The 22,192-nt window shown below is 37.1% G+C and overlaps 1 protein-coding gene across 1 annotated transcript in view; it reads left to right on the top strand.

Moving 5' to 3' along the window:
• Nucleotides 1-22,192, top strand: part of KIAA0232 (KIAA0232 ortholog) — a 64,327-nt gene that overhangs the window by 28,382 nt on the left and 13,753 nt on the right. The window contains exons 4-7 of the mRNA XM_015812528.1: nucleotides 2,776-2,842; nucleotides 4,010-4,094; nucleotides 6,011-9,251; nucleotides 10,381-10,489. Of these exons, the coding sequence (XP_015668014.1) occupies nucleotides 2,776-2,842; nucleotides 4,010-4,094; nucleotides 6,011-9,251; nucleotides 10,381-10,489 (3,502 nt within the window). The remainder of the gene's footprint in view (nucleotides 1-2,775; nucleotides 2,843-4,009; nucleotides 4,095-6,010; nucleotides 9,252-10,380; nucleotides 10,490-22,192) is intronic.

The raw sequence follows: 22,192 nt of genomic DNA, 5'->3' as shown, positions 1-22,192 counted from the left end.
AGGATTAGTTTGTGAGCCAGTACGTTCTTGGTCAGTCAATGGCTACGCTCGCGTCAAGACTGGAAAATGGAACCAGGACGGGGCGTGACAACTTTGGCTGACTTGATCTGATTGGGCAGGAATACAGTCTCCACCCATTCTGTGGATCCTCCATCTCCGTGCTGAGAAAAGGCGTTCAGGTAAGACAACGCCCCTTTTGGAGGTGTCCTTTTCAAAATAATTAAATGTCAAATGGAATCTGTATTTAATGTGAACATGCTTCTTGTATTCAATTATGGAAAGTGTATTATAAAAAGAGGAATAATTTTTGGGTTGTTTTAAATTTATTTGTAAGACAGCCAGCTAGTTTAGTGTAGTGGCTCAGGCATCAGGCTAGAACTCAGGAAACCATCGGTTCTAGTCCCACCTTAGGCATGAAGCCAACTGGGTGACCTTTGGCCCATGATTCTCTCTCAACCCTAGGAAGTAGGCAATGGAAAATCACTTCTGAAATCTTGCCAAGAAAAGTATAGAACTTGTCTAGCAGTTGCTAGGAGTCAACACTGATTCAAAGAAACTGTTAAAAAAATGTGTGTAGGTAGTCCTTGACTTACAACCATTCATTTAGTGACTGTTCGAAGTTACAGTGGCACTGAAAACAGTGACTTATGACTTTTTCACACTCACAACTGTTGTTGCATCCCATGGTCACGTGATTAAAAGTCACTTACTTGGTAATTGGCATGTATTTATGATGATTGCAGTGTCCTGGGGTCATCACCTTTTGTGATCTTCTGACAAGCAAAGTCAATAGAGAAGCCAGATTCACAATTCCATGTAGTGATTCATTTAACAACTCAGGCAGGAAAAAAACATAAAATGGGGCAAAACTCACTAACTGTCTTGCTTGGCAACGAAAGGTTTGGGCTCAGTTGTGGCCATATGTCATCAATTTAAGCCAACATTAACTGTTTGCTAGCTTTTTCTTGAGTATATCCAGTAAAAGAGAGCTACTGCCTCTCTGGATAATTGATTATATAGCTCAGAGGTCTCAACCCATGGGCTGAGCAAATAGCCTGCAAGTCCAGTTGCATGCTCAAAACTATATCCTCCCCCCTCCCCCCCACCGCTGCTGTTGGACCATGGAGTTAGAAAGTTTGGGGATCATTGATATAGCTTATTTATTGTAAATATTAGGAAATTATTTGTAATATTCAATCAGAACCTGCCTTCCTGTAACATAAACCTATTATTCCTTCCTCTGACATGATAAAAGAGCAGGTTTCTCCCTCTCTATTAAATATGGCAGCTTTTCAGTATTTATTTACAAATATTTTATGCTGCTTATGTTAGACAAATCTAAGTAACTATCATCTCTATCCTTAGGCTTCTCTTCCGAAGGCTAAATATTTCCAGATCTTTTCATAAGAATATTAGTTGCGAATATTCTAATAATCTCCACTGGTATTCTCAGATTTTGTTTCAGTTTGCTTGAATTCTTCTTAAGCGTGCTACCCAGTACTGGACACAGTACTCAAAGTGGGATCAGACTAATAACAAATTGGTAGAACAATTACTACCTGTTATTTGGAAGCTTTATGTTTGCTGATAGATTAAAAATATAGTACAGTAAATTTGATTTTACTTATGGAGCTACTATGTGTTAATAGATAATCACAAGACTATTGTTTTTAACTGTATTCTTCCTATATTTTAATTAATGACTTTGGTTCTTATTTTTTTAGTATTCAAAATACAGGCAGAAGGATTTAGGGTTGCCTTTGTGAAATTGGCATAGAATTGAAGCAAATCTCACATTAAAATCTTAATGGTCCTTTTCTGATATTTTTGCAAAAAAATGGAGCAACATTGTCATTCCATACATTGCAGGAATATCGGAAAAGCTCACAAGGATTTTCAACAAACCCAACATACATGCACACTTTAAACTAGGAACACATTAAGATAGAACTAGTGCACACCAAGGACAAAACAGCTAGACACAAACAGAGCAATATTGTATATTCAGTAATGCAGTGAGGCATGTGCAGATGTGTACACTGGGGAAAGTAAACAACCATTACACAAATGCATAGCACAATACAGAAGAACCAACGCATCAGGACAGAATTCAGCAGTCCATCTGCACCTGAAAGAAAAGGGCCACTGCTTTGAAGACAGCAAGGTTCACAGAGAACCTGGACAGAGAACAACTGGCTTGAAAGCGGCTAAGTTAAAATTGAACAGCCCTCTCTCAACAGAGTGGGAGGGATACAATACCACCTGTCTTCTCAATCCACAGTTCCACACTCATTGCACTCCGATTCTGTTGGCTCTGAGAACACAGATTTATTCCCAGGTGGTTTCAAAGACCCCCAGTGTTAACTGGCTATCTGACTGCAAAGACTACAAATCTTTTCCATTCCCCACCAGTTTAGTTAGAACTGAAGAAGCTTCTTTGATGAGATGTCTTCAAGAAAAATTTAAAAAGTCCAGTTGCTTTTTTAAAAGCACCTTTGGAACAATAGGCTCTCTTGTTTCATTAGTTTTATTTCAGCCTTGAGACCAATCTTCCCATTATTTAGAGATCAATAATTCTGCATATTTAGATGAAATAAGTGATATAGAATTGAGGAAAAGTACATTTTAATTTTAGTGCAACTGCATAAAGAAAGATAGACTATTGCAAATTCTTTTTGGGTTATTCTTTGATAATGTAAATAATCACTAGACATGCATTTTATGAATGTTCAACTATAAATAATTCAGTTTAGTTTTGTTTTTTTTTAATTGCAGAGTTCTGGGATTGAGACATTAGTTGAGGAACTTTGTTCCAGGCTAAAAGATCTCCAGAGCGAACAAGGTGAGATTCCATTTTGGGATGAGATTTCTTGGAACATGTTAAGCTGGAGTGTGGCGCCTTGGTCAGAAATATAAAATCCTGGCCTGAAGCCATTTTGTTCTGTGGTTAGGATTTTTTCTCTGAATCGCCAAATCCATTAGATTTTCATAGATATTTTTGGCGTATAATTTGCTTGTTATACTTATAGGATGATTGGGCAGCATTTACCTAGCTTAAGCTTGTATGCCTTTTTAAAAATAGGGATTTTACAGAGTGATTCCTTTCATTGAGATCTGCATAGAATCATTTATATGTATAAAAAAATGATACCGATACACGGCACTATCATTCTGGTATCAAGTCCCCTCCAATCCCTTTATTAGATTTGGGAGATTGTGGATTTCTGAAGTAATAATTGGGGGGGGGGCAGTCAGGGGATGTAAGATGAAATGCTTGGAAAGTATTTTAATACTTTGGGGGCATCAATCACTGACATGATTAGTTGTTTAAATAATAAAGCTTTGAAGGAAGCTAAAGAAATGGGGGCTAGTTTAGCTCTTGTAACTAAAGACTATGTATCTTTATTTCTGTGTTAGATTGAACCAGATGCTAGGTAAAATGTTAAAATTAAATTATTAAAATTAAGTAAATTCAATACAAGGAAATGGTTACTATTGCCCCCAACAATCTGGGTCCTCATTTTACTGACCTCAGAAGGATGAAAGGCTGAGTCAACCTTGAGCCGGTCAGGATCGCACTGCTGGCAGTTGACAGAATTAACCTGTAATACTGCATTCTAACCATTGCATCACCCTACACCAATTAAGAATCTTAATTACACTCAGAATTTCCTTAGATAATGAAATGGTACTTTGTTTTCATCCTGTTTGGATTTTTTGAGTAAAGTAGTTGTGACTAATTCAAGTATATATTGTGTACTTTTTCAACAAACTAAATAATGCAACTCATAGTTTAGAACTGTGTGTGTGTGAGCTTCACTAATTTAATAACTGCCCTACTAATCTCCAGATAGATGAAATAGTTTACTGTTAAAAAATATGGGTGATGTAATTAATTTATTTGTAAATTCAATGTATAAATTCTTACAATAAGTTTATGGGCCAGAATATGGAATTGATTATTATATATTTGTATATGAGGTTTTTATACTGGCTTTTTTTTTAATAGCGGAGGAGAAGATTTCAAAAAGACTTGAGGACTCTTTGCCTTCTGAAATAGATTTATCTCCTGCAGCAAAAGATCAAGTAGAAATGTATGTTGTATGTTAAAAAAACACCCTCTTAGTTATTTTATTTTTCTAAATTGGAAAAGGACACATGTTTTCTGGAATGGTGTTAGCCATGAAATAATGAATTCAAGCTATCATTTTCTATTAAAATATTTTTATTTGATTATTAAACTTTAAAAAAAGAGTATTAGTTTGGATAAACTCTTTTCATTCCAATATAGTTTATTTTCTGTTCAGTGAATGATAACATTGATTTTTATCCTCAACAGTAACATACATCTTCAGGCTTTATTGTAAAATTAGGTTTTTGAGAGAAATAATGAGAGTCAGATTCATAATCTGGGGAAGTAGAGAGGCGTATCACAACCTAGAAACACCACAGCATACTGTCCTGACATCTTGTCATCTCACCTAGACATTCGAGGAAAAGGGATATACAGAATGCAAGCAATACAAATGCTCTTGGAAAAATATTTTTTGTTTATTTTACATGCTTTATTCAGGGCAGAATTGTGGCATTATTGTCAATTACAGACTTTAGTTAATGTTCATAACTTAAGGCTCTGTTACTTTATGCATGAATCTGAGAACAGATGGAATTGCTTAGAGTATACAATATAAACAATACACAAGTTTGTATGGTCAGTTAAGACAATATTGCTAGCAGTTTGCCATGACAGTAACTCTAGTACATTTGACTTGTCCAACTTCCAGTGTAGAATAATTTCAATATGAGTCTGATTTGGGAAGGACATTTTGACACAACTAATGGCTGAAAACTGAACAAGAAAAAGCTCAGATTTGTAATATAATGTAATATAGCTGACGCCTCAAGTACTGCGTCTGGAAGAAAGGCCTTCTATGAGAGATGATTTTACTAGTATAATTAATTTTACTGATCCCCTGCTAAGACCAATAAGAACCAGGGGACACACTGTTTTAATAATGAGCTTGTTGCCATGGACTTGACCATGCCAAAAGTTAGTAGATGTTTCAAGCACATTATCAAATCAGTCCACAAAAACTTTAACAATGTAAGTGTATAATGTTACTACAACATTTGGAAACCTTGAGAACAACTGAAGAGTTTTAACCTGGTAAGCAATGAAATGGAGCCAGATCAAGAAATATCACTCCAGAATCAGCCAACTCTGAATGCTGAGGCCATCAGTCCAGTTTGTGGAGGGATGCAACAGTTGATCATATGCAGCTCTGGTCCCAGACCAACAATTCAGTCTTCTCAGTCATTGGCAGGATCCCAGTACAAAACATCAAAGCAAGAGGAAGCAGAAACTATTTATCTCTCTATCAAACTAGTTATTATGAACCTGTTCAAACAAACTTAGCAGATTGCAGAGCAACACTGTTGTCTATTTTATTAATGCATCTTGTCATCTCTCTCAGGCCCCTATAAAACACCAACACTGTCCTGCCCCTGAGGGCCTTTTGGTCAATTTGAAAATAGTTGTTAAAATTCTATAGTTTATCTGTTGAACAACCACCAAGTTGTTTTTTATATAAAAGGAGGAAAAATTGTCTTTCCCAACTTGGCATCCAATAGAAATGTTAAATTACCTATCCCCAGATAGCAAACTAAGATAGAATATTTCAACTGTGTATTAATATTTACTGAAAAAAGTAAATATTTTATTTTATTTTGTTTTATTTTAATCATATTTTGTTTTATTTTAATTACAGTGACAATATTTAACATTAACCACTTAATAGTTTTTGAAGTACAGTAACAGTTTTTTTTCCCTTAGACATGAGCTAAATAATATATTGATTGGTATGATTCGTGTTTTAAAACATTAGGTCATAAAAAACTAATAAAAGTTAATGTTAATATTAAAATCATTAATGCTTAGTTGGTCTTGAAACTGCCCTTTAGTCTGATTCTCCAAAACATGACACTGCATGTTTATCTTTCTCTCTCTCAGGTATTATGAGGCTTTTCCACCTCTTTCCCAGAAACCAGTTTGCCTACAAGAAATCATGACTGTGTGGAATAAATCCAAAATGTGTTCTTACTCCAGTACCTCCTCATCTTCCACTGTCCCAGCAACTAGCACAGATACATCATCTCCAAAGGACTGCATTAGTGAAAATGAAGCATCCAAAGAGAGAAATAGTAACAAAGCATCTGTACCTATACAGGAGAGAGCCACAGAAAAGAATGACAAAGATGAAAAAGAGAATAAGTTTGGAAACCGTATTGAAGGAAAATCTGTTTCATACAAAAAGCAAGTCCGGCATAAATCTGAGGGGAAGATACGTCTTCGATCCTGGTCTTCTGGTTCCAGTGAAGAAGGTTCAAATTCTAGTGGCAATCGTGGTGAATTAAAAGCAGCTACAAAATATGTAAAAATAAGGCATAAAACAAGGGAGGCTCGGGGTAAAAAAGGATGGAATGGACAAAGTAAGTATTTGCCAAAAGCTGGTGAAAAAACTGAAAGGAAAATTCCTGGCAGCAGCAATGGATCCATCAAGCAACTATGTAAAAGAGGTAAACGGCCATTAAAAGAAATTAGACGAAAAGAAGGTGGAAACCACGAGAGAAAAGAGCTATATTTTGATAGCAGGAATGAAACTGAGTATAAGGAGGAGCCTCTGTGGTATACTGAGCCAATTGCAGAATATTTTGTTCCCCTGAGTCGAAAAAGTAAGCTTGAGACGACATACCGCAACAAGCAAGATGTATGTGATGCAACATCAGAGGTTGTAGAAGAATTAGCTGAATCAGTGCAAGGTCTTTGCATTAGTAACAACAATAATATTAATAAAACATACCTCGCAGCAGGTACTTTCATTGATGGTCATTTTGTGGAAATGCCTGCAGTTTTAAATGAGGATATCGGCCTCACTAGGACCTCAATATGTTCTCCAGCAGAGGACGATATACATTTAGATGGTGTACATCTGTCAGAACTAACACACTTCTATGAAGTGGATATTGATCAATCCATGTTGGATTCTGGTGCCTCAGGCAAGATGCAAGGAGAAAGTCGGATTTTGAATATGATTCGGCAGAAAAGCAGAGAAGGAACTGATTTTGAGGCAGAATGTTGCATAGTGTTTGATGGAATGGAATTGAAAGGGGAAAGTGCAATATGGGCAGATTCGGCCACTTCTGGTGCTGAAGGGTGGTTCTTGCAAGATCTTAGTAATTTAGCTCAATTTTGGGAGTGCTGTTCATCTTCTAGCTCTGGTGATGCAGATGGGGAAAGTTTTGGAGGAGATTCTCCTGTTAGACTTTCCCCTACCTTAGACAGCACAATGCTTAATTCATACATGCTTGCAGGCAATCAAGAGCTGTTTTCAGATACTAATGAAGGATCTGGTTTAAATTCTTTTTCAGTGTTTGAAGTGCAATGCAGTAATTCTGTCTTACCATTTCCTTTTGAAAAACTAAATTTGGGAAATGAAAATACAGATTCTAGTAGCAATGTTGGTATGTTTGGGAAAACACAGTCAAGATTGTTAATATGGACCAAAAATAGTGCCTTTGATGAAAATGAACACTGTTCTAATCTGTCAACAAGAACTTGTAGTCCATGGTCATATTCTGAAGAAACACGTTCAGACAATGAGACTTTAAATATTCCATTTGAAGAATCCCCTCAATTTAACTCTGATGATATTAATTATATAGTTCCCAGGGTATCTTCAAGTTATATAGATGAGGAAATTGTAGATTTTTTGCAGGAGGAAACCTGCCAAGAACAGACAAGATCTTTAGGAGAAATACCTACATTAATTTTCACAAAAAAGTCAAAATTAGAATCTCTCTGTGGTATTCAGTTAGAACAAAAAACAGAAGATAAAGAATATGAGACCCCACAAGTATGTAGTGACAGTAGTCCGCCTGAAGATGACTATGGCTCGGGAGTTATGAAAGATATCTGGACAAATATGACAGATGAAAATTCTGCAGCAATTGTAGAAATAGAAGGAATAGAAGAGGAACTGTTTCCAACTGATGTAAATCATTATTGTTGCTGCTTAAATGATGCAAAGGTAGAAATTCTTCAAGGTCCAAACAAAGCAGTGCAAAGATCAGAATACCATCTTTGGGAAGGTCAGAAAGAAAATTTAGAGAAAAGAGGCTTTGCTTCAACCAATTTATCAAAAGTAGATTGTGGAGATTATACTACACCCTCCAAATCATGGGATGTTAACCAAGATAAAGAAAATTCATTTATTCTTGGTGGTGTGTACGGGGAACTGAAAACATTCAACAGTGATGCAGAATGGGCAATAGTGCCCCCAAATCGCCCAAAAGGAAACTTACTACAGTGTGCAGCTTCTGATGTAGTCACAATAGCTGGTACAGATGTCTTCATGACACCAGGAAATAGCTTTACTCCTGGTCACAGACAATTATGGAGACCTTTCGTATCATTTGAGCAGAGTGAGCATTTGAAATGTGATCATGGATTAAATAGAGGTTTTTCTTTTATCTTCCATGAAGACTTGTTAGAAGCTTGCAGTAATTTTCAAGGTGAAGAGTCTGGTCTTGAATATTCTTTCTCTTCCTTTGATTTAAATAATCCATTTTCACAAGTTCTTCATGTCGAATGTACATTTGAACCAGAAGGAATTACATCCTTCAGCCCTTGCTTTAAACCCAAATCAATCCTTTGCTCTGATTCTGACAGAGATGCTTTTCGCCCTAGAATATGTGGTGCTGGGAGGACGCAGTACAGAGCAATACGGATTTCTCCTAGGACTCACTTTCGCCCCATTTCTGCATCTGAACTTTCTCCATGTGGTGGAAGTGAATCTGACTTTGAATCTGAGAAAGATGAGGGGAATATTCTTGTCTCTGCTCAAGCTGAATCATTTGATGATCCACAAGCAGATCTCAAACCACTGGAAGAGGATGCAGAAAAAGAAGGACATTATTATGGTAAATTAGAACTTGAATCTGGGAAGTTCTTTCCTACATTAAAAAAGTGCGGGATGGAAAAGAGTGCACAGACATCTCTGGATTCCCAGGAAGAATCATCTGGAATATTGCTGGTAGAAAATGAGAGCTCTTGCTTAGAATGCGGTATGAAAGATGTGCAAGATACAATGGCTGTGAAAAATTCTGAAGCTAGCTGCACTGTTGTGGAGCCACAAGAAGAGGAAGACAAGTCTTGCAGTTGTAAAGAAAGCTCATCAATACAACTGAAAGAGGTGTGTCCTTGAGAATTGTACATTGTATAGATAGGTGACAGGTTTCATTAAAATGATACATAATTCAATGGATTTTAATGCCTTTAAAATATATCAGGAAGATACATTCCTGAATTCGCAAGAATTAGTAATCTTTTTCAATCCAAGGTGCTACTGTGCAATCTTAATTTTTTTTTTCTTCTGCACAAAAATTAATGTTTGAAACAAAATAGTCTTCTAACTGAGCCTCTGCCCTCAGGTGCCTGGGAAAAGTGATATAATTCTGTTCTGAAAATGAGCATAGAAGGCAAAAGAGAAACTGCCAGTAGTTTCTATGGAGGAGACATTTTTTAGCTGGTAGGGGTTATATTACATTGAGTCCTCCTCCTTTTCTTGCAAATAAACATATATCATTGCTTTTATGCACTTATTCAGTGTCGTCAGCCATTCAGTCATGTCTGACCCTTGGCCACTCTGTGGATTAGCACTCTCTGTGCCCCTTTGTCTCACACCGTCTCCTTCAGATCCTCCACTGTCATGCTGGTGTCATCCTTTATAGTGTCCACCCAGCAGGTGTTAGGGCATCCCCTTCTCCGTTTTCCCGCTGATCACTCCCAGCATGATTGACTTTTGAGTGAGTCAGCTCACATGACATGGCCAAAATATGATAGCCTTTATTTGGCAATCTTGGCTTTGAGTGATATTTTGGTGAGGCTCAGTCTAGGACTTGTTTCGGATTTTTGCAGTCCATGGGATGTGTAACAATTGTCTCCTGTTTCACTTATTTCCCTAGTCAAAATAGGCATTAATACTTAATTTTCAGAGGAAAGATGAAAAAGAGGTTATTGATCATAAAATATACAAGAAGATAATACTTATGTAATATTTAATGTTTATGTGGAAATCGTATAATTAGAAATTTTAAAACTAAACTTTTATACTGCAGCAATAGCTCCCTGCAGACTTATCTTAGTTGACTTAAACATATATGTTTATGCTTTGCATAAACCAGCTGTTTGTATGGAAGCATTTAGTAATTTCTTGAAACAATATCACATTTTATTAAGATGCATATTCTCTAGAATAAGTAGCATAGTATAGGGTTACTTTCTATTGTCTTTGAACTAAAACGCAACTCTTCTCAAAACAGTTTCCTGTATTGAGTAATGACCTTCAGAAAATAAGCTACAATCAAGCAAAACAGTGCTGGTGGGAGAAAGCTCTTTATACTCCACTCTTTCCTACATCACAGTATGAAGGTAGCAGTATCTTTGACCTCTTTGTAATGGACTGAAACTTTACAGCTGAGTTAGATAAAAGACGAATGCAGGCAATGATGTTCCAAATGGAAGCCACTTAATTATCTGAAAAATTGTCCCATTCATTTGCTTCCATTGTTTTCTCATCAGTACCATGTTTCTCCACATGGCAGGAGGATGCTAATTAAGTGGTTATGGGTATACTTTGATAAATTAGTTCTTAACTATTATCAAATAGTCATTATTCCTTTGGAGTGCAAAGGAATAAGACTATTGAGAAATACGAGTGGCAGTATTACTGTGTGGGGGATTCTGGGCTTTGCAGGCAGGGAATGAGCTGTAGTTAATTGCATTAGTTTCTGCTAGCCAGCTGTGAAGTCTAGTCCTGCTTGGGTACTCCAATATTACATGCATATATCAGTAAAAATATTGTTCAATGAACTCTTGGTTCTAATAGGTTTAAACATTTAACAGGTAATTCATTCTACGTATTTAAATAGCCATCTTTTTTTTCAACCTTTGAAGGCTGCTTTTCCTTTCCCATCTCTCCTTTTCCAGCTCAAATGTGAAAAAAACATTTAACTTGTTTTGCATAAGGTCAAACCAGGAGGTCCCTGCATTGATTAAGATATCATTGTTCATGGACTTTTAGTAACTTGAAAACCTGTTTGAGATTACTTTCACAGGTTGCCAAAAGTCTCTGAAGAATGAAGCTCCTTTTTCAAAATGCACTGCATGAACATGAGCCTCACTGCTAAAAAAAAATCCTTCTAGGCAAAGGCATATGAAGTAAAATCTCTGATATATTCGAGTTGTACAGCCTTTAAGATTAAATTATTCTGAATGAGGAACTGAACTGGGCTGCACCGAGCGCAGCTAATGAAGCATAGGCACAATCTGATCAAACAGTAAATCCACGTTAATAATTGTGCAGTCTTGTTTTGGGTTAAGTATACTTTCTGCATTATATCTAACATGCTGCAGTATTTGCATTTTTCTGTCATATTAAACATTACAACTTGGCAACAGGTCTTGGAGAAGCTCTAAGAACCATCCCCAAACCTTGGGGATTCCTTAGGATCATGGGAACTATGAGGAAATGATCTAAAAACTAGTATATACCAACACCATTCATTATAATTTCATATTTTTATGCCTTTGCAAACTCTCCTTTTTTTTTAATTACATCCGTACGCAGATTTGTATCTTGCCTTTTCTTTTTAAAAATTGTAATCTCTCTTTTTCAGGGTCGCATCAACTCTATCCATTTATGACTTTCTTGATCTTTTCCTTTTTGTCCATTCATTCTTCTTTCTTATTTATTTCGCAACTCAGTTCTTTTTCATTCACCCTGTATGACCACATAAACTTGATATAATTCCTTCTTGTTGATCATTCACTTTTTTATTCAATTTTTTATCCATCAGTGTTTATTCTGGACTCAAGCTTCTCTTGTTTTAACTTTGCTTAAATTCAGTGTCTCAATTCCACCATATTCCACTTCATGTTTCTCCTGCCATACTCAACTCTCATTTCCATGTAATATGGGTAGAAACAGCCCCTTTTAATTCTTTCATTTCTTACCTTTGACCAGATAATACCTGCTATCTCTCTGCCCACAATTTCTCCATTTTCCCATTTTAAGTAAATATGTTAACATACGAAGGTATATGTCTATGAAGATTCTCAGTCATCCAGGTCATGGTTGCCCCAAAAGTACTTCTTCACGAGGCAAGTGGACTTCGTTTTTTCTCTTTGAAGACGTTTCACTTCTCATCCAAGAAGCTTCTTCAGCTCTGACCGGATGGCGGAGAATGGAAGGATTTATATTCCTTGCAGGCAGCTGGAGAGTCGTTGATGCCACCTGGAGGCTTATCTATGTCCTCAGGGTCACCTGAGTAATGCAAAGGAGTGTGCAGCCTTCTTGAAACTGTTGAAAGGACTGGGTTGGTTTGACTGAAGATAGATGATGTCGTATCCCTCCCTTTCTGTTGAGAGGGCTGTTCAATTTTGACATAAATGACCTCTTTGACCCCTCTTTCAAACCAGCGTTCCTTTCTGTCCAAAATGTGGACTTTGCCATCTTCAAAAGAGTGGTCTTTTTCTTTTAATTGCAGGTGGACTGCTGAATCTTGTCCTGATGGGTTTGTTCTCCTATGTTGTGCCATACATTTATGAAGTGGTTGTTTTGTTTCCCCAGTGTACAGATCTGCACATGGCTCACTGCATTGTACTGCATATACCATGTTGCTCAGCTTGTGTCTGGGTGTTTTATCCTTGGGGTGGACAAGCTTCTGCCTTAGTGTGTTCTTGGGTTTGAAGTGTGCACGTATGTTGTGTTGGCTGAAGATCCTCCTGAGCTTTTCCAATATTCCTGCAATGTATGGAATGACTACGTTGCTTCGTTTATTGTTTTTTTCTTTGTCTAATACTGTGCTTTCCTGGACTGTGCAGTATATATTAAGGAAGACAGAAGCCTTAACATTGAAATTTACAGAAACCCCCCCCCCCAGATCAATATTTACATTTTGATTCTCACCACCCACTGGAGCACAAAATGGGAGTTATCAGAACCCTACACTGTTGAGCTGAAGTCCTGCCTACCAGCAAAGATGGAAAAGAAAGAACAAAACACATCAAGCAAGCCCTCAGAACTTGTGCCTATGCCAAGTGAGCCTTATTCAAATCCCCAAAAAGACCCAGCAGGAGCTTCTCCAGAACCGAGAAAGAAGAAAACAATAAACAAAGCAACGTAGTCATTCCATACATTGCAGGAATATCGGAAAAGCTCAGGAGGATCTTCAGCCAACACAACATACGTGCACACTTCAAACCTAAGAATACACAAGGCAGAAGCTTGTCCACCCCAAGGATAAAACACCCAGACACAAGCTGAGCAACATGGTATATGCAGTACAACGCAGTGAGCCATGTGGAGATCTGTACACTGGGGAAATAAAACAACCACTTCATAAACATATGGCACAACATAGGAGAACAAACCCATCAGGACAAGATTCAGCAGTCCATCTGCATTTAAAAGACAAAGTCCACATTTTGGACAGAAAGGAACGCTGGTTTGAAAGAGGGGTCAAAGAGGTCATTTATGTCAAAACTGAACAGCCCTCTCAACAGAGGGGAAGGGATACGACATCATCTATCTTCAGTCTAACCAACACAGTCCTTTCAACAGTTCCAAGAAGGCTGCACATCCATTTGCACTACTCAGGTGACCCTGAGGATACAGATAAGCCTCCAGGTGACATCAAGGACTCTCTAAAATAATGCAAATGATCAGCTGTCTGCAAGGAGTAATAATTCTTCCATTCTCCGCCATCCGTTAGAGCTGAAGAAACTTCTTGGATGAGAAGTGAAATGTCTTCAAAGAGAAAAAAGAAAGTCCAGTTGCCTTGTTTCGGATACCAAAGTATATAAATTAATCTATTTGGTCTGAGTTGTTTTGCCTTTTATGTATAACTCTACTTTCCCTTTCAGACATGGTGTTTCCCTGAAAATAAGAGCTATCTTGAAAATAAGCCCTAGCTTGATTTTTACATGTGTGCCTAATATAAGCTCTACTCCCAAAATACACCCTAGTTTTGGGGCGAGGCGCATGCATAAAAAGCTAGGACAGGGGTGAGTGGTGGAGCTGCTCCATGTGCCCCGCACCTGCTTATCTTAGGACTGCTGCAGCCAGGCCTCCCACGCCCTGGCACCTGTCACACTGCTACCTGAATTTGGCCACTTTCAGCTGCATGATACTTGGCTCATTGCGCTGGTGCCGTCGCTTGCGGCAGACCCTGTGGTTCATCGTGCTGATGCTGCCGCTCGCACGTGCTGTGCCATGCAGCCTGCCACAAGCAGTGGTACTGGCGGCATGGCGTGGCGTGACATGCCACATGGTCTACCACGAGCAGCAACACTGGTGCGATCAGCGTGACGAGCCATGCAGCCTCCTGCCATGAGCAGCAGCACCAGCACTATGAGCCATGTGGCGTCCTATCACGAGCGGCAGCACCAGCACAATGTGCCACGTGGCCATAGAAGAACTCGGGCAGCGACGCAACAGGTATTGTGGTGTGGGAGGCCTGGCTATGGTGGTCGTAAGGTAAGCAGGTAAGACATCCCCCCAAAATAAGACCAGGTCTTATTTTCGGGGAAACATGGTACAACTTTTTTCTGTAATAAATAAATTTTCAGTTCCATACTTGTTGTATTATACAATCTAACATTTGTTGAATAGAGTTTAGGTTCTTAGAAATCAATACAACATCATCTGCCAGCAAAAGTACACATACATTTACATCCCTAAACTTGACAGTTCTCTCATCAGAAACATTCCATTTTATCTAAAAATACCTTCATTCTCTCATTTCACATTCAGCAACCACTTGGAATTTTGTATTTATCTAAACATTCTATAAGTAAGTTGATTTGCTTATGTGCTTTCTCTAAATCAGAAGACATCCAATAATTTTTCTTCCCACATTCATGCATTTGTAATAATTCATACATTCATACATTTTGCAATCACTTGCTGAATTGTACTTCTAAATTTTTGCGCGTTGGCATCTTTTATTTTATTTTCATCAGAATTCTGCTAAATACCTTTGTAGACATCCTTAACTAATCCACCTGTAAATTTGCATTTATTTTTTTCCCATTCCATAGGGAAGCAATAACATATCTTCTGTTCTTTGGGCACAGGTGCTATTTTTCACAGATAAATGACACAAAATACACAGCTAAAGGAGACACATCTATAACTTAACATTACTCCACTTACATGATCTGCAGTCTTAATATTTGTGTTTTGAATATTTTTATTAAGAATTTTAATTACACTGGTAAAAACGTGTACAAATTATACTTAAAGAAAGAGAAGAGAATTGGGGGGGAAGAGGTCTTTGAAAAGGGTTAGAGTTGAAAGAGCATTTAAAAGCCTCTGCCAAGGTTGCAAGCAAGATGGCTTATCTCACTGTCTCTTGGTACTCAAACCTGTGAGAAAAAAGTATCCTGTGGTCTTCTCACAAGAAGCAGCTGTCCTCATCTGGAAAGATTCCAAAGAACTGGTCTACTCACTGGTTCCTTGGTCGTTGCCATTGTTCTTGGTTCCACTTTTGAGAGCCATCTTAAGTTCACCTTCCCCAGAAGTCCACCTTAATATTTTTCAACATTCTAACATAATTTATTATTCTTTTTCTTCAGTTGCTTCGTGTATATTAACATTTATGGGACTTTTTTCAATTCTTCAATGTACCATGCTCATTTGAAGATACATGTTTCAGCATTCTGTCATGTTTGTTTTCCAGATTATTTCATCTCTTATTTTAAAACACTCTGCTTGTTTAGACATGTTTTATTTGGGCTGATACTTTAGATAAAAAACATACAAATCTATGTGAAGGCCAGAATCATTTTTGGCAAATTAGAGACTAGTATTTTTCTTTGCTCTAGGCTAATTTTTCATTTATCATTCTGTATGAATTTAAATACTCTTATATAAGAATATTTTATAGGACTCTAATAAAATTCTGAACAGCCAGAGAGCTTGTTGGAAATTAAGAGAAATTTCCAACAAGAAATTGGTGTTTGCAGAGACCAGCTTATTTACAATAATCTAGTAGATGTTACTAAATGAGACTGAGAGGTCCAAATCAAACAACGGGGTTAGATTAGCTCCATCTTTCTTCTTGACAGATTCTCTCCCAAAACTAGAATGAAAGCCAATTAAAATGAAACTATAATCAGCTTTACTTAAGAGTATATAGAACTCATTAGATACCACTGTCTTAATCCCTTTTCCCACCCATAGCAAAACAAGTATATTCACTTTTTTGTTTATTTGTAAAAGGTCATTCTGAAGTGCTAGGAAAATAATTGCATCCAGGTGTTAGTATTGTCCTGATACCTCCTTAAGACAAGTATTGTCCTGATATCTCCTTAATTTCTTAGTACCCATCATAGTTTTCCCACTTGCAATTGAGATTAACTATATATATATAAGATTAAAAAAGAGATCTTAACCCTCCATTCCTGGTTGGAATGGAGCCTGGATTATTAGGAAAAGGCATTTTGAAGAAATCAGGTTGGCAAAAGAAGGATTGAGCATTTGCTACTCCTTTGCAAAAAATTGTCCATTAATCTGCAGCCATGTAGAATATTTAGGAAAATAAGTATCTAGATTAAGATGTTAGTGTAGCAGTAATTATAGTTGAAAACCACAGTTTATTAGGAAAAAAATGATGAATGGTGAAATATAATGATTGAGCTGGTTGGTATAGAAAAATTATATCAATCCTTTTTCTTCAGTTTCCTTTTCTGTTTTTTGAATAAATCTGGCATCTATTTCAAGTCAGTTTAACAATAAATATCCTTTCAGAACTTAGTTATTAATGAGGGCAAATATATATATGTCCCAGGATAGTGTTTCACATCCAGTCTGGGTTGGTTTAGTCTTCTGAGCTTTCGGACTCGTGCTGGAGCCCATCCTTGGGGAACTTCTCCTCTACCAGAATGTGTGGTTTGATCTATTCTATGCATAATATTTATGTGGTGCCTGGTTATGTGTGCTTTAGTTGTTGATTAGGGTATTGATGGCTGGCTATTAAATCATTGGCTGTTGTTTCCCTATGCTGCCAAGTCCTTGGCTCCTAAATACCTGATAAACTGATGGTAAATCAACACTTCTGTTGCCCGGCAAGGATCCTGTTCCCCAGGCTTCAGTCGTTTCCCATTCCCATTCCAATCATTGTAGTCGTTACCCCAAAATGATACTAAACTTTACATATAGAATTTTGATTGTACATTATATTGTGTTTTTTTTAACCTTCTTTTTCCTTACCTTAGATGTGGATGGGATGATTTTTTTTCTTGCATTCACTAAGAGGACAGATTTAATAATAACATTGTATAGAGAAATCAGAATTGAAATACTTTATTTTAAGTCGCAGATGCACCAAGCATATCAAAAGCAATAAAAATAGAATTCAGTTAAATAAGAAAATATATTTATTTATTAAATTTATATGCCACCCATCTCACTTTGAGAGCAACTCTGGACAGCTTACAATGCAATAAAATAGGGAAATCACCATCATCATTCTAGCCATTATCTATCCACTGCAGGATCAAGTCTTCTGTTTCCAACCAATCTAGTCTTGAGCTTTCTTTTGCCAGTTGGGTCTGCAATATTTGCTGATGATATTGTATACTTTCATTTGTTCACTAATCCATGTGCAGGTTTTTCTATCTTATCTTGTGATTCTGAGCATGTATCATTCCATGGCTCTTTGTGCCATGCGTAGCTTTTGTATCAATTGTGAGGTTAGTGTCCATGTTTTGCTGGCATATGTTAGAACAGATAGCACACACGGATTGAAAACTTTTCTCTTCCGGCATAGGGGCAGGTTCTTGAAAATTAAACTTAAGCTTTCTGAATGCCTGCCAACCACGTTTAACACACTGTTCAGTTTCCTTTATTGTATCACCTTCCATTGAGATCTGTTGGTCAAGATATTTGTAGTGGTCTACTACATCTAGTTCTTCTCCAGGTATATATATTTTTCTTTCTTTGGTGAATTTATTAAACATAACCTGGCTCTTTTTTCAGGCTTATTTTTAAGCCAAATGGTTCTCCTGCTTTGTGCAGCTCTTGTATGTATTTTTCTAAGTTTTCTGGGTCTTGTGAGAAGAGAATGTCATCTGCAAATCTTAAGTGGTTTAAATAGGCACCGTTGATTTTTATTCAGTCTTTTGATTAGTGTAGTTTGCGAAATACAGCAACATGCAGCTGAGTAAAGACCCTATGAAATTCATTATTCATAAGCCGGGCCACTTTGAAGTGAAACTTACTAGGTCCCAATTGTTCTTTGGCATTTTGCTGTATAGTGTTTGCAGTTCTAAACCCAATATCCTTTGTCTAAGAACTGCCATAGCCTGATCTTGTCCCCGTGCCTCTGGTGCAAAACTCAGTTTCTAAATTCTCTCTGTGGTTTACTACATCCAGATGGATTTGAATTTGCCTAGCAAGATAAGAGATGAGAAACCTTCAACTTGTAGATTAATCTTTAGCTAATACTTGAAAATAGCTACCCATTTGTCTCAATCCTCAACAGCCCTACCTTTAGCTATGGGGGTTCCTTAGGAATATTTATTTATTTTTTCCATTTCTATGGCCGCCCATCTCAATCAACAACTCTGGTCGGCTTACAGTTCAGAAATATATTACAATATTACAATTTAAAATTTAAATAATTAATAATAATAATAATAATAATAATAATAATAATAATAATAATAATAATAATAATAATAATGAAACTGAAGGCTTCATTTTGGTTGCCCAAGAATAAGCCTTGCAGAGCAATTTCATGAAAGCAAAAATTCAACATGTCAGTAACAGCAGCAAATTTTGCTTATTCGAGAAAGATGAAACAGTGGATCACCTTATCGGTGGCTGCAGCAAAATCTCACAGACTGATTATCATGGTTGAGTTGCCAAAATCATACATTGGAAGGTTTGCCAGAAGTTTGGATTCAAACGCAGCAAAAATTAACTGGGAACACCAAATTGACGAAGTTCTTGAAAATGAGAAGTAAAGATCCTGTGAGATCTGGCCCACAACACGCCTGACATCACTACTGTGGAAAAGAAAAAAGGCTGGTTCATTGTTATTACAATACCAGGTGATGCATGAATTGAAGAGAAACAGCTAGAAAAAATAACAAAATATAATGATTTGCAAATTGAAGTTGACCAGTTATGGAGGAAGAAATCAATGGTTGTACCTATAGTAATAGAAGCCCTTGGAGCAATACGCAAAGGGTTGCCTAGATACATGGAAATTTTGAACTTATTAGACCTGAATATCCTGACTTTGCACCTTACTACTCAGACGCTACCTTAACAGCTCTTAGCTCCTTGGTTATGACTTGAACTGTTACATTTTTACCAGTCCTGGACAGTGAAATGAATTGAAGATCAACAACAACAACAACATAATAATAATAATAATAACAACAACAACAATAATAGGAGGAGGAAGAAGAGGAAAAAGTAGTAGTTGTATATACCCTTGCTCAATTCCTTTGCTAGTTGGCAGTACCTCTTAGAGAGGCCTGGTGAATTGCATCTCACCTACAGTTTGCTGTTCCTATGAAATGTATACAGGTAATCCTTGACTTACAACAGTTCATTTAGTGACCATTCAAAGTTACAACGGCATTGAAAAAAGTGACTTATGACCATTTTTCACACTTACAACTGTTGGAGCATCCCCAAGGTCACATGGTCAAAATTCGGATACTTTGCATCTGGTTCATATTTATTATGGCTGCAATATCCCAGGGTCAGGTCATCAGCTTTTGTGCTCTTCTGAGAAACAGTCGGTGGGGAAGCCAGGTTCACTTAACTACCGTGTTACTGACTTAACAACTGCAATGTTTTGTTTAACAGCTGTGGCAAGAAAGATCATAAAATGGAACAAAACTCACTTAACAAATGTCTCAATTAGCAACATAAATTTTGGGCTCAATTATGGTCATAAGTTGAGTACCTATAGAAGAGGATGATGAGTTATCTATCTGTTGTGGAGGATTTAAGTTTGTGTCAAAGATTTTTTCCCCTGGAGTTGAGTCTATAAATCACTGCTATATTGGGGAGAGTATTCCCTTTAAATAAGAATATATTGCATACTCATAAACCCTGAGTGTTATTTCATGGGTGAGTGTATTTGTATGTGTAAGATAATCTCCATTTCGACCTGTTGTTAGTTTGGGATAATTGAAAGTCCTTCCAGAGTCATGCATAACTTCAAAAAGTAATAATTGTAATTTTTTTCAGATGCTTTAGGAAACTTCATGAAAAGGCTATGTAGTTATTTATATTAACTATGGAATCTGCCTAGAAAGTAAATTTCATTAGTCTGTTTCCCTGGGTTGCTCCATTTAAGATATGATATTTTATTATATTTTATTTATTTTAGCAATACACTATGCAAGGCAAAGTTCAGCATACTGGCATTTTCCATCCCAAAGCTGATGTAACTCTAATGGTAGAAACAAATTACTTTCTGGAGTTGGGGGTGGTACAAAAGGCGAGATCACTTGAACCTAATTTTGCATTTAAAATTAATAACTAGCATAGCGTGAATTTGAGGTTGATTAGTTGTCAACTTGGAAGCATAATTTTCTACGCTCCATATTTTTGTTGTTATTCTGAGATTTTATGCTTAGTGGAATAAGTAAACATCATATGAAGAGAATGCAATTTGAAATTAACTCGCTGCCATTGCTTTGAATGGCACTATTGTGCTATAATTTATTTTAAGTTTCGGGGAAATTAGTATAGTCCATCTCTTATTTGGCTGCTTTCCCAACAGAAGCCCAATGAAATTATGTTGGTGTTCTTTCATCCATTTTTCTGGTAAAAAGATAAAATCAAAATTAATTATAGGATTGATACAGTCTGGATCTCTTACCATAGCTCTCCATCCTGTGGTATTCCAGAGCAGCGAGGAAGGAGAGTGAGATGAAAGCAGTTATCAGCTTCCTGCAATCTGAGGACCAGCCATCTCTTTTTGTGACAATGACTTCTCTGTCTTGGGGGGTCAGCTGGCCTTTCTTCAATTCTTGAAGAATAGCTTCTGTGGAATAGCTTTTCTTGGAGAATAGCTTCTGTTAATTTCTTTTGATTTGGTAATGGCTATATCCAGCGAATTGTCTACAAGAGGATGACTTTCTAATTGCAAACATGCATTTCAAAATGGCATACTTTATTTATTTATTAAATTTATATGTCCCCTATGTCACCATTCAAAGCAACTCTGAGAGGCTTAAGAGTGTAATAAGACATACAGAAATGATTATAAATATAAAAACAGATAAAAGTTACAAAGAATTAAAACAAACTAAAAAAAACCCACAGATTTGGAATGGAGCAGTAGTAGTCCATTCTGTTTCTGCACTGATCACCTCTAGCCAACTGGCATAGCCAAGTTTTAAGGCTTTTTCTGAAGGCCAAAGAGAGGGGGCAGATCTTACCTCTGGAGGCAAGATGTTCCAAAGTTTGTGTGCCACGGCAGAAAAGGCTCTTCTTCTGGACCCCATCAGCTGAAACTTCTTGACTGATGGGGTTCACAATATGTCCCTTCTGCAGAAGGAGTGGGGTGGGCTCATCTCATTGGGGAAAGACAGTTCCTCAGATATCCTGGACTCGTGCCACAGAGGGCTTTAAAGGTAATAATCTACACCTTGAATTGGACCTGGAAGCAGATGAGCAGCCTGCATAGCTCATGTAACAGTGGTTTCTTCCTTGTTGGTTCCTCCTCCCTCCCCCCTTCCTCCTCTTCCTCCTGCCTTATTTCCCAGATAGCATTGAAGGAAAGATAGCCTTCTTAAATGCTATTATAATTCTGATACCATCACCGTAAAATGATAACCATTCTATATAAACCCCATATCAACAGGATAGATTTGGGATTACATCAGCTGTCCCAATTTAGAATTGCTCTACCTGAGCTCCATTTCATTCTATTAATATTCTCATTTGCAGGGGTGCTTGGTTATTTGAAAACTCATTTAATACCTGAATTGTTCTAAAGGTTGTAGGAGAAGAGCTGTGTAACTCTATAGTAGCAAAAAATTAGAAGAGTCTGGCAGTACCTTCTTGGACTAACACATTTTATTAAAAGCACAAGGGTT

This window comes from Protobothrops mucrosquamatus, unplaced genomic scaffold, assembly GCF_001527695.2.
Source record: "Protobothrops mucrosquamatus isolate PMUCROS unplaced genomic scaffold, P.Mucros_1.0 scaffold94, whole genome shotgun sequence".
NCBI classification, from domain to species: domain Eukaryota; kingdom Metazoa; phylum Chordata; class Lepidosauria; order Squamata; family Viperidae; genus Protobothrops; species Protobothrops mucrosquamatus.
This window is presented reverse-complemented; position numbering and strand designations above follow the sequence as displayed.